The sequence below is a fragment of the Suricata suricatta genome, chromosome 14 (assembly GCF_006229205.1).
Source record: "Suricata suricatta isolate VVHF042 chromosome 14, meerkat_22Aug2017_6uvM2_HiC, whole genome shotgun sequence".
NCBI classification, from domain to species: domain Eukaryota; kingdom Metazoa; phylum Chordata; class Mammalia; order Carnivora; family Herpestidae; genus Suricata; species Suricata suricatta.
The window spans coordinates 57,352,876-57,366,187 of record NC_043713.1 but is presented as its reverse complement, the minus strand read 5'-3'; the positions used below and the strand labels follow the sequence as shown (position 1 = coordinate 57,366,187).

Sequence of the window (13,312 nt, the reverse complement as noted above, 5' to 3'; positions counted from 1 at the left end):
TTCTTCTTGAGTCAGAGTTGGTAGTTTGTCAGAGTTTGTCTGTTTCATGTAAGTGCCCTAACTTGCTGCTGTGTGATCCACAGTATTTACTTCAAGCTTTGCATGGTGGCAGTACCGTAGCCAGTGAGGTTTATCCGAGGCGTGATTATTGCTCATTGAAAACTTTTCCCACAGTATTTACTTCGTAATCTTTGTATTTCTCTAACAGTAGTCATAGCCCTTCTTTTTGATTCTGCAATTTGAGTCCTCTTTGTTTCTTGACCTGTCTGCTATAGGTTTGTCTGTTTTGTTCAGCCTTTTACAACATTGGCTTCACTGATTTTCTCTAAATTTCTGTTCTGTTTCATTAACTTCCACTCTGATCTTTATTATACCCTCTCTTCTTGTTTTGGTTTAGTTTGCTCCTTTTCCAGTGTTGTCTTGAGGTAGAAGACTAAGTTATCAATTTGAGATCATTCTTCTTTCTTTGAATTACCATCCAGGATAACTGGCTTTCAACTTGAAGAGCTTCTTTTTGTATTTACTGTAATGTAAATATGGTGGCAATAAATTCTCAGTTTCTGTTTATTTGAGAATGTCTTTATTTTGCCTTTGTTTTTTGAAACATAGCTTTGTTGGGTATAGGATTCTTGGTTAACAGGATTTGTTCTTTGAGCATGTTGAATATGTTGACCCCACTGCCTTCTGGTCTCTCTTGTTTTTTCCAGGAAGTCAGGTGTTTATTGGGGTTCCCTTGTAAATGGTTCGCTTTTCTTTTGCTGCTTCCAAGATTTTCTTGCTTTTGACTCCTGGCATTTTTTACTACGATGTGTTTTTAGATCTCCTTTGGTTCATCCTACTTTATTGAGCTTCTTTGATGTGTAGATTATTGATTTTTAATAAATTTGGGATGTTTTAAGGCATACTTTCTTCAAGTATTGTGTCTTTTCTGACCCTTTTGGTCAGACCCTATTATACATATCTCAGTACACTTAATGTCCCACATTTTTTGAGATTCTGTTCATTTTTCCTCGTTTTCTTTTTTCTCTCTGTTCTTTGTCTTGCTTAATATATAATGCTATACCTTGTGTTCACTAATTCTATTTTCTGCCAGTTCAGGTCTATTTAAGTTTATGTTTTTATTTCAATTATTATACTTTTCAATTCTAAAATTTCCATTTGAGGGGCATCTGGGTAGCTCAGTCGGTTAAGTGTCTGGCTTCGGCTCAGGTCATGATCTCATGGTACGTGGGTTCGAGCCCCGCATCAGGCTCTGTGCTGACAACTAGCTCAGAGCCTGGAGCCTGTCTCTGGATTCTGTGCTTCCTTTCTCTCTGACCTTCCCCTGTTCACATTGTCTCTCTGTCTCTCAAAAATACATAAAAACATTAAAAAGTTTAAAATAAATAAATAAGTAAAATTTCCATCTGATTCTCTTCATTAACCTGCATTTGATAGGACACTGTCCTCATACCTTCCTTTACTTCCTTATTCATGCTTTCATTCTGTTCTGTGAATAATTTATCATGGTCACTTTGAAGTTTTTTTCCCCACACATGATTTCTGTTCCCTAATTTTCTTCCCAGTATATGGAGCATACTTTTTTGTTCCATTGCATGTCTTTGTTTCTTTATTTTTGAAACTGGTCATTTTAGATAATATAGCAAGTTTGGGTACTAGTATCCTTCTCTGGGGCTTATTAGGATCATCTGCTGATTTGCTTAGTGAGTGGCAGGAATGCTTAGTGGACTCTGATTTTGGAGACACAGCTGTGGGCATGCCCACAACCACCTTGGGGTGACTGCATTTTGGTGGGTGTGGGAGGAATGGCAGCCCGGGGTTCTCTCGGCTCCTCTATCCTGGCCTCATAAACTGGGGCAGGGGCCATATTCTGAGTATTCTCCTACCCCAGTATTCTGAGCCACATCCAGGGTAGAGCCTCCATTCTACACATGGGGGGTGTGCAGAAGAAGGAAGCCCCGGCACCCACTTTACTTGTCCGGGACCTGGTCTCAGCACCAGGTACCTGGGAGCAGGAGGAGAAGCCTCAAAATCCCTCTGGCTAGAAGCTAGAAGATAGGGGGCCCAGTGTTGCTGGAGTAGAGGTTTACCTCCCTGGTTCCAATACCACAGACCCTGAAGGGTTTTTTTTTTTAACTGAATATTTATAGAGTTTTGTTGTTTGCCCTTAGGACTATGTCCAGGGGTGTTAAATGGTGGGGTTTTAGAGGGGTTGTGTGTATGAGTGTGCGTATGTTTCCATTTTCAACCATTTCACTGGAGAGCGGGTCAGTGGTGCTTTGTATGCTGTTACACCTAAAATAGATCTCAGGACTTACCATATTCAAATAGACTCTATATAGAAGGAATGACTATTAAGCCTTAGTACTATTTTCATGTTTTATAAAAAATGTCTTATATGAGCTTTTTAGAAAAGATTATGTAGCTTATTTGAAGTTATCATTTTGAAGCTTTATTTTATCATTGTTTTGACTCAGTGACATGCAGTATTTCCTGTTAATTTGAGGATATGTTTGTTTTAAAATGAAGGATTCCTTAAATCTGTCATTTGAAGTAGATGTAAATCCTAGGCCTATTTGGGACAAGCTCAGATTTTTAACAGTATCCAGAATAGACTACTCATGCATATAATCTTAAAAATTACCATTTATGTTTTTATGGAAGTAACATTTATTTACTCTATAAAGGGGGAAAAAATTTGTAAGTTCACACATATGCTATTTTTTGCTCTCTTGTGTAGTATAATTTTGGCCTTTTTTTTTTTTTTTAAACCACTTGAAACATTTTGGATCTGCTTCCCCCAGAAGGTAAATACTGGTAATAGGCATACTTTTTCTTTAAATGTTTATTTTTGAGAGAGAGAGCGAGAGTGCAAGCACAAGTGGGGGAGGAATAGAGAGAGAGGGAGACACAGAACCTGAAGCAGGCTCCAGGCTCTAGCTGTCAGCACAGAGCCTGCTGTAGGGCCAAACCTACGAACCATGAGATCATGACCTGAGCTGAAATCGGACTGAGCCACCCAGGCGTCCCTAAAGGCATATTTTACATGTATTTGCCTTTGTAGGATTTATGCATATCACGTAATCCTCATTTTATTTATTTAAAAAAAAGTATTTTAATGTTTATTTACTTTTGAGAGACCACAGGGGGGAGAGGGAGAGGGAGAGGGAGAGAGAGAGGGAGACACAGAACTTGAAGCAGGCTCCAGGCTCTGAGCTGTCAGCTTAGAGCCCAACGTGGGCCTTGAACTCATGAGCCATGAGATCATGACTTGAGCCAAAGTCGGACTCTCAACTGACTGAGCTACCCAGGCGCCCCACGTAGTCCTCATTTTAAACCATGGAAAAGGTATTGTTATGCCTCAGGGGGCAGGGTCTTAGAGAAATTGGTTTGCAGTTTCTCCCCTCAGAGTGGCCACTGTCAGACTTTCTGTTCCTCTCATGAATCTTTTCTTCCCCAGATTTTTTTTGTGATTTTGATTACAAAAATAATACAGAAATACAGTATGAAACAAATAAAATCAGTAACTCTTTTTCAGCTTTCCTACTTGAGACATTCATGGATAACAGTAGTATGTATACCAAGATTTTTGTGAAATATTTTAAGTCAGTACTCTAGTTCTGATTAAGTCTGTAGTTCTGGCACATCTGTCTTGTTTCCTTGTAGTAAGCAAATTATAGTCTTTCCTATCAGAAAACATGAAATGGAGTATCACATTTTTCTGACTTTCTTGCTCTGTGCTTTCCATTTGTCCGTCTTGGTTCTTTGAGAACACTGCAGGACCTCCTTTAGTCCCATGCAAATGCCTTATGGGCTCTCATATTCATATTCTCATGATTGAAATATTCAAGCCAGGTTTTAAAAAATTGAAAGTAAAAAAAGAATAGTTTCTTAAGAATTTTAAATCTTAGCTGAAGGACAATTTACATTTCTGAATCTGGGAGGGCTTTTTAAAGAAATCTTATTCCTGTCTTAACCATACTTCAGTATATGGACAATAGATTGTTAATAATTCCTTATTTTTACCTCCTCTTTTTTTTTTTTTTCTTGTAGGTTCGCCAAGCGGCTTTTCAGTCTTTGGGACCTTTCATATCTACTTTTGCTAATCCGTCTAGCTCAGGCCAGTATTTCAAAGAAGAAAGCAAAAGCTCAGAAGATACGTCAGTAGAAGACAAAAATAGGTATGATTTCTTAAAACTTTACTTTCCAGCTTTATTGCTTGTGAATAAATATGTTTTCATTTCCTCTATTTTATAATAAATGTTCTTTTTGGAGACTTTGCTACTTCTCTTGCTTGTAAAACTTAGTAAATGTTTTCAGAGAGCTATATTTTAAATACATTTGTTAAATGTTTCTGGTTAGTTGCACCTTAAATGAGAAGATGAACGTGCATGTAGCACAGTGAGCTTGATCCCGGGCCATAGAGAAAAGTATAAGTGATAGTTATGATAATTTTTAATTAATAAATTTATTTAATAAATTAGTTACCTAGTAAATCAGCTGTTGACATTTAGAACAGATGAAGTAATGGTTGTACAATTTTAAGAGTTTAGTTTTTTAAGGGGTAAAACTTAATTTGGGAATATGTTTATTTTAGTGGATAGTCCATTTCTTACTATTTTTCCTTTCAGTCAGTTAATTTAATTGTGGATCTTGAACTCTGTCTTCAGAATGATGATTCTCTCTCATTGAGGGGGAAAGTATTGTAATGATTAGCACCAAATTAATGTACTTATTAACTAGAATACCAACTTTAAGTGTAATAGGGCAGCTAAATTTTAAGGACACTCTGATTTTTATTTTTAAATTTTTTTACATTAAAACATTCTGCATTTTAGTTTTTAAGTTTATTATTACTATATACTTAGGGGAAAAAATTCAAGCCTAACTTAGTGCATGGGAAGTATGCACTTTTACAGGTGTGCACTTGAAAGAATTTAGAACCTGGTTTTAAAACAGTCCCTACTATAATGCTTGAGTTAGTAGTAGTGTCTTGTCCCTCCCTTGTCATGATGCTAATGGACATTTTCTTCTGTAGGTCTTGATACTGTGATATTTGCTTTCTTGGTGTTTTGATTTGGCAGTTCTTCCTTTCTTCTCTGCTGCCTTGTTTTACCTTTTTGCCCGTTCTCCTACTGTCCTGCTGAATAGCCAAACAAACCTGAGGTACTGTTTTTTGTAAAGGAAGAAAATCACTCTAAACCTGTCTTCCTAGCAAGCAAATTCTGTCAGTTCTTTTGAAAAATAGCTGCTGCAAGGAGTTTGACAAAAATGATGGAGGGGGGGGAATGTTATCTGTTTTTCATTTTTAAAGTTAGCATTCACTGCCTTGTTCTCTACCTAATTGTAAAAGGACCATTATATAACTTTTATTTATTTTTAAATCTGGAGAGAGTCTACTAAGTGAAAATATGAATTTACAGAGAATTGTATAGGTCGGGGTCAGCAAACTTTCTCTCAAGGCTAAATAAATATTTTCAGTCTCTGCCACAACCACTTAGCTCTGCCCTTGCAGCATGAAGGCAGCCACAGACAGTACATAAACAGATGGGTGTGGCTGTGTTCCAATAAAACTTTATTGACCAAACTAGTTCGTGTGGCTGTCATGGCCAGTAGTTGTACTGACTGCTGGTGTAGGACACTATTGGAAGAGATGTGTAAAGGTAGCTATCTTTTACCTGGAAACCTTAATTAGTTCCTCTTCCATTGTAATGAGGTATGTCTTAATGTCAAGTCAGTTCTATTTGTAGCATTGGTTTTTTTACTATATTGTTGGACTTTATTGAACCGTGTTAATGGTATAGGGGAGGAAAGAGAATTTCAGGCTGAGAGGGAGTTGTACAAAAGTTTTTGCGTAGCTTTACTTCCTGACTTCAAAAAAAGTAGTCCCATGTATTAGTCATCTCAGAACTGTTAGTTTGTTTCCTCTCTCTTAATTCTATACTGGCGTACATTTTAAGCTCTTTTGTTATTTAGGATTGATTGATTGATTGGTTGATTATGCAGAAATTGAGCACCTACTATGAACCAGCTCCTGTAAATAGAAATCAAGAACTTGGTTCCTGTTCTCAGGATCCTCTCAGTTTTCCTAGAATCCATCTCTTAAAAAGTAAGCAAGTTTTTGACAGACCATTTCCACTAAATTTATTTATAATATAGTTTAATCTGATACTGGAAACATTTCAATATCACTTAAGACTTTGAAGCATTAGTTGCTCTGACTTTATATACCAGATTTACCTTTCACCCACCTTAGATCAGGCTATTAATGCTCTAAGGTATTGTGAATAAAGGCTACTTCCAGAACCAGAGTTAAACATTTAAATTTGCATTTTTTAATTATGTAAAATAAGCATTTTCTATTTTAGTCAAATCAGCTGTTATATTATTCTCTGAATACACTATGTTCTTTTGATTCTCCTTGCTTTCTGTTCGAGAAGCTGTTCTGTTCTATCCATGTGTCATTTAACAAAGTGAGTGTCAGCATGTTTGCTGTCTCTCGGCTCACTTCCTCCACGAAACTTTTCCTGAGTTTTTTAGGAAATTCAGAGCTTTTGCATGTTGGCTGACACTGGCACTGGAGTGAGAGCTCTGATTTCTGATCCATAGCTTTTCAGGTGTGTAGTTGCAGATTTCACCCAGTAGACTACAAGGCCATCTGCTGTGGCAGTCTGGTTTTTTATTTTCGTGTAAAAGAACACCTTCACTGGGCCTCACACATGGTTGGCACATAATAAACCCTGAATGAATCGTGAGGAAGTAATCTCCGAAGCCTTATGTAGCTACACTACTTATGCCAGTTTTTGTCAGTTTAGCCTAATGCCAACTGTGTGAAAGTAAGATTGCTGTTGGTACAAATTTATGTCACTGATGTGAAAACTTGATTTAGTTAATTCACAGTACTGGAAAGAGGTATATGTTCTTTACTTTCATGTCAGGATATAGAGCTTCTTTAACCAGATGTCCCACAGGTCATTTTTCTCCTTGATATACATGTACTTATTTTTGTAGGCTCAGAGTCTCTAGTCAAGAACTCAGAGGGTATTAATAGTATAAATCAGTAGACACTAAAGGGGGCGCCTGGATGGCTCAGTCAGTTAAGCGTCTGGCTTCAGCTCAGGTCATGATCTCGTGGTTCGTGGGTTCGAGCCCTGCATCAGGCTCTGTGCTGACAGCTAGCTCTGAGCCTGGAGCCTGCTTCGGATCCTGTATCTTCCCCTCTCTCTGACCCTCCCCTGTTCGTGCTGTCTGTGTCTCTCAAAAATGAAAAACAAAATTTTAAGTAGACACTAAAGGAAAATTAAGATTCTATTACAGAGATTTCTGGCTTACCCTCTGGTGCTCTTGTTACCTACATGTCTTAGGAGATAGGATAACTCTCATTTTGTAGAATCAGAGGTCTCCCCAGTTTTCAAAACAATGTTTGCTTATGTGATAGCACTTGGAAGTCTGACAAGAATATCAGGATTTTGGTATCTAGCAGCTTGATCTTGTATGGCCTAGCCCAAGGAAAAATCAATATTTAGATAATTTATACTTTTGACAGTTTGAAGCAACTGTTATTCATACATGTCGTCATTCTTCCCAGAATTTAACAGTAGGAAGAACTTTTTGTCTCTTTAAAACGATCCTAGGAGTTTTGTTTTTATTTATTTTGGGGAGAGCACAAGCAGGTGATGGGCAGAGAGAGGAAGACAGAGGATCCAAAATGGGCTGTGTGTTGATAAACCATGGGATCATGACCTGAGCCAAAATTGGATGCCCAACTGACTGAGCCACCTGGGTGCCGCCATACTAGGAGTTTTAAATACAGACTGGTATCAAGCAAATAGAATGACTTGTCCATTCTTCTTCAAAATTAAAATTTAATCTTTTATTTTTTTAATGTTCTTATTTTTGAGAGAGAGACAGAATGTGAGCAGGGAAGGGGCAGAGAGGGAGGGAGACACAGAATCTGAAGCAGGCTCCAGGCTTTGAGCTGTCAGCACCATGCTCAAACTCACTGACTTGTGAAATCATGACCTGAGCTGAGCTGAAGTCAGAAGCTCAGCCGACTGAGCCACCCAGGCGCCCCTAAAATTTAATCTTAATGGACACATTAAGAATAGTAATCAAGGAACTTCAGACCCATAGAATAGTTTTTGCATATTGTGAATGGCTTTTTGTTTTTTAAATAAGACAGCTTATGTATGTATTTATTTTTAAGTAGTCTCAATGCCCAACATGGAGCTCAAATTCACCACCGCAAGATCAAGTTATACATTCCTCCGACTGAGCCAGATACCCCTTGAATGGTCTTTTAATTGTGTTCTTTTTGTGTATTTTAAATGCAGGTATTTTTAATTTGTCACCTAATAGATACAGTCTTACATGTTTTAACCCATTTGGTTCACAGTCCCATCAACCAATATCTTGTTACTATAATTTAAAAAAATTTAATTTCCATATCAAAAAATAGCACAGAGAATACCATATGCCCTTCAGATTCTCCAAATGAAATATTTTACTATATTTGCTTTACTATTCTTTTTTTTTCTGAGTTCTTTGAGAATGTTTTAGACATGACACTCTTTTTACCTTCGTAAATATTTCAGCATGTGGTTTCTCAAAATGCAGACATGGCTACATAACCACAGTCCAGTTACTGAAATTAAGAAATTAACATCAATATGTTACAGTCATCTAGAGACTTCATTCAGATTTCACCAATTACCGCATTAAAATTATTTAAACAAAAGTAAAACAATGTCTTCTAGTGAGGATCACAGGACTGAAAAATACTCACGTAGAAGAAATTTATTTGGCATGGCGGCACTAGCTTCAGGAAAAGTTTCAGAGAGGGAAGGAATTTTACAGGTTGTCTAAGCCTGTCCCTTCTGTATGAATAAGGAGTAGCTGTGGAATCCAAGTCCTGATATGTGGGGGTACAGTGCAAGCTCTGGGGACAATGGCCTAGGACCTCAGGGCCCAACTCTCCCGCAGGCCTAACAATTCTCCTGTGTGTGCACACTGACTGACTGTAGAGTCCTAAGAATAGAAGGGAAACACCATAATTAAAATGCTTTCATTGTGTGATATGTTTCCAGATAACTTCTTACATACTTTTCCTGTATTTAAAACAATGTTAACATCATTATGAGATAAAGCCGATTCAGGGGGGAATTGATAATTTCATGGCGGCTGCTTACTAGGATATTACACAGGTGTTAACGTCTCCTTCCATTTGCACAGTCCTGGTAAGCCCCCTGCTTAGTATCTTTTACTGTGTCTGTTTAAAGGCTCATACTGTTTCAGGGGAGCACCCTTAATTTTTTTTCCCCACATTCACCTTCAAATTGGCCTATACCACCCATCCTTACTTCCCTTTCATATTCCTTAGAGGTGGCTCTTTACCCATTTAATTTGTGCACCTCTGTTCTTGAGCCCATGTTCTTTCTTCTCAAAAGACAATGCTTTCTCAGTGATTCACAAGTCTCCTGTGTCTGCACTTCTTAAATCTCTTCTGACCTCTTCCAGGCATCAGGAGAAAAATCCCCCCACTCTTACTCTGTGTGCCCATCATGTATTCATTCACCTTTCTTGCCTCGCACACACTGAAGTCCCACACATGTCCTTCTGATTGGTGACCTCCAGATCTGTCTCCGGTGTCTGAGTGGTTTCTCATGGCATCCTGACCTGGAGTGCGCCCTAGATAGCTCACTCACCCTGTCCTAACCAGAACCCATTAGCTTTCTCATTAAACTGTTCTGGCATTTTCCACTTTCTGTTGGTGCTACCAGGATCTGTCCCATCACGCTTGCCAGAAATTTGGCTATCTTTCCAGATTCCTCCCTTTTGTTTCCTGTCTCCAGCATGCAATAAGTAAACATATCCTATTGGTCTTGTCATCATTTGAATGTGTTTACTTTTTCTCTAGCCCCAGATGCCTTGCCTTCATTCACAGTTGCCTCTCCCCACTCTTCCCATGGTCCCTGCCTCCTCTCTCCCCTCCACCCCATTTCCTACACTGCTTCCAGAATGCTCTCTCAAAAATAACACACATAAAATGCAGTTTTCCTAATTCCTACATTATTCCCTGTGGCCCATAGGATCCATTCCGTAGGCGTTTGGCAGTGAATACGGTGGTTCTGATGAAGTTTTTCACACTGGTCACCGTTCATTCCCTTCTCTTAGTCGCAAGACACTCCTGGCTGCTTTCTGAGTATGTAATACCTCTTCTGTCACTCCTTCCTTTGAATATACCTTTTCTTCCTTGAATGCATTTTCTCCTCCTTAGCCTCGTAAACATTTACTGGCTCTTCTAAACACCATTCCTGTCATTTTCTCTAAGCCTTTCCATTTCAACTCCATCCCCACCTCCCATTCTCAGCCTGTGCCCTGCTGTGCTCACCACTCTGTCTGGCAGGTACTTGGCTTGCATGTTTGTTTCTCCTGTCTGCCTCCAGTTGTAATCGCCCTGACAAGACCTGCGTCTCATTAACATGTGGATCCTCAAAACTGGCTTCATTTCCTGGCTCCTAGTAGGTGCTCAATACATGTTTGTTAGATTTAATTGAGGCAGATAAAATATAAGGAATAAATATTTAGACTTATTGTAGTGCTTTAGTTTAGATCATGGATGGTAATAATCAGTGGACTTGAATTTAGGAGCTTCTACCAGCTGTCCTTTTAAATTAAGACTGTTTTGGGAAAAAAACCTTTGGGAGTAGAGCTGGAAAGTGGAAGAAATTAAAAAAACTTTTATTTACACGTAAGTGAATTTTAATATTTTGTGAGTTAGTAAGGATCTTTTCTAACAGTAGTATAGAGGTTTTTTCCTTTTCTTTTTTATGTAAGCAAATAAGCTTTATTTCTCAGCTTTTCAGTATGTCATTGGAGCAGTGCTGATCCCATAATCCTAAGAATCAGATCATTTTTAAAATGCATTGTAGGAATTTATCTTCCTACAATTATTTTAGTTTATTATTGAAATTAGCATGGTATTTAAGAATCCTGGGATTCTACAGTGTTATCTTTTCCAACACTTGTAATGCTTTAATATCTAGACGCTTAACAGATATTTACACCTCTGAACACAGAACAACTGATGGAAAAAGAAGCATTACCAGTATATTAACTTTACAGTTTGTATGGATAATCTGTAATTTTTAATATTTAACTTGACTAAATATTTTATGTAGTATCTTTCATTGAGTTTTTTCTAGTAATTATTTTTATACTTTCATTTCTTTTTTCCCTGAATGAAACAATTAAAGGATCAGAGATCAAGAAGTCCCAGAGGATGTACAGATCAGGCCAGAGGATGTTTCTTCAGATCCCAGTATTAGTAATTCCAGTGTCAAACTGGAAAACATGGTGGAAGATCATGCTGAAACATCTAGGAAATCTCCAGGTGAAATAAGTGTTCCAATGGACAGCTCTTTACTTTGTACTTTGTCCTCAGAGTCTCATCAGGAAGCAGCTAGTAATGAGAATGCTAAAAAGCCCGCTAACTACAACTCTACCTTACGGCCAGAGGGTGGCACCAGCTCACCAGAGTCCGCTCTCTTAGATCAGGAATTGTACAACTCCTTCCATTTCTGGAGGACTCCTCTTCCTGAAATAGATCTAGATAGAGAGCTTGAGCAGGGCTCTGGGGATGTCCTCAGCCCAGAGCGACCAGAAGAAACACCTGAAGTCACCATACCAGGTTCTTCAAATATCACTATGGCCACCAGAAAAGAACTTGAAGAAATGATAGAAAATCTAGAGCCGCATATTGATGATCCAGACGTTAAAGGTATGGAAGAGTCTATCAAATTCTTTACTCTAAAGCTGATATAAACTATTATTGGTGACTTTTTTCCCAGAAAAATTGCTTAAGAATTTATTCTCACCATTAATATGTATTCTTGATAAATATGCTCAATCTGATATTTAGTAAATTTCATTTAGATGAGCTCATCACTGTGTTTCTGCTCGTAGCATCCATTTAGAGATTTACAGAACGCTTGCCCTGAAATTTGCAGTCATCCAAACTGTGCTTTATATTTGCCATTTCAAATCTGGAGCCCTTCCTTAACTATTTTGCTCTGGGTCTCAACTTTTTTATAAAATAGCAGGAGATGCAGTGTTGCTTTTTAAGAAGAGACTGTGGTCTGGTAACAGTAGACAGGTATCTGTTTCCTGTAAACATGTATAAGAGTCAATTGGATTTCTTTTTCTCAGTTTTGACTTTTTTTCCATTGGGTTAAACGTTTATCACCCAGATTCTTTCATTGTGAACAATAACCCTAAAAGTTGTTCAGTGTTAGAAGAAAGAGGAGCCTCTTTCTAAGGGGAATATGTTGTAAGGCAGTCTGTGGGAGATGAGGCACGCTGGAATGGCCCATGTTGTTCTGCCCACTGCAGCTGGGACCAGATGCAAGTGTTGTCTTTCGCTTCGAAGACTAAAGCCCTCCTGGTTACTCTCTGTAACCATTCAGTGAAATAGTATTCAGAACAAAAAACAGTTCTGGAAAAGTCCTGTAACTACACGTCTTCAGATTTTCTATCACATATGGATGATTTTTTTTTCTTTCTCTCTCGTTTTTTTTGTTCCAGGAGCTAAAATTTCTAAGTTGTCGGTTTGCTCAGTGTTGGGACACTGAGCAAACATTTTTTTTAATGTTTATTTTATTTTTTTGTTTATTTTTGGTTTTGACAGAGAGCAGTCAGGTGAGCAGGGGAGGGGCAAAGGGAGGGGGACAGGATCCAAACAGTCTCTATGCTGACAGCACAGAGTCATATGTGGGGTTGAACTCACGAATCGCGAGGTCAGTACCTGAGCCAAAATCGGACACTAAACTGACTGACCCACCCAGGCACACCAGGAAATACCCATTTTTAAAGCAGATAAAGGGATATTTTTAGTATTCTTCTAAAACATACAAAACCTGCTTCCTTAAACTTTGAAATTACATCAGTGGGGGTTAAAATCACAATTATCGTTATTTGGCTTTAATTTATCATTTTCAGAGATTTCCTTATAATAATTTTACACTTGGAGAAAAATTAAATGATTTGACTAAAGACAAATTCATATCCTTGATATTTGAAAGTTGTTTTAATTTAACTGGCAGATGAACATTTTTTTTTTTAGCCTTTCCTGTTAGGTTTATTGGACTGTAATTCAGATCTGTAGAATCTAGCCTTTTGAATGGACACTAGTGTAATTGTAGACGCACATACAGTTGTGTGTGACTCTCACCACTGTCAAGATGCAGAACCGTTACCATCACCCTAGAATGTTCCTTTGTGCATCTGTAGTCAGTCCTTCCTGTCCTGCCCAGCC

At 38.1% G+C, this 13,312-nt stretch overlaps 1 protein-coding gene and 1 pseudogene across 4 annotated transcripts in view; both read left to right on the top strand.

Annotated features, from left to right (window-relative positions):
- The window catches only part of PPP4R1 (protein phosphatase 4 regulatory subunit 1), a 64,114-nt gene that overhangs the window by 29,673 nt on the left and 21,129 nt on the right, over positions 1–13,312 (top strand). For all 4 annotated transcript variants that reach the window (XM_029921235.1, XM_029921233.1, XM_029921232.1 and 1 more), the window contains 2 exons: positions 4,054–4,181; positions 11,256–11,779. In XM_029921235.1, coding sequence (XP_029777095.1) covers positions 4,054–4,181; positions 11,256–11,779 — 652 coding nt within the window. The remainder of the gene's footprint in view (positions 1–4,053; positions 4,182–11,255; positions 11,780–13,312) is intronic.
- LOC115278533 lies at positions 95–245 on the top strand (annotated as a pseudogene).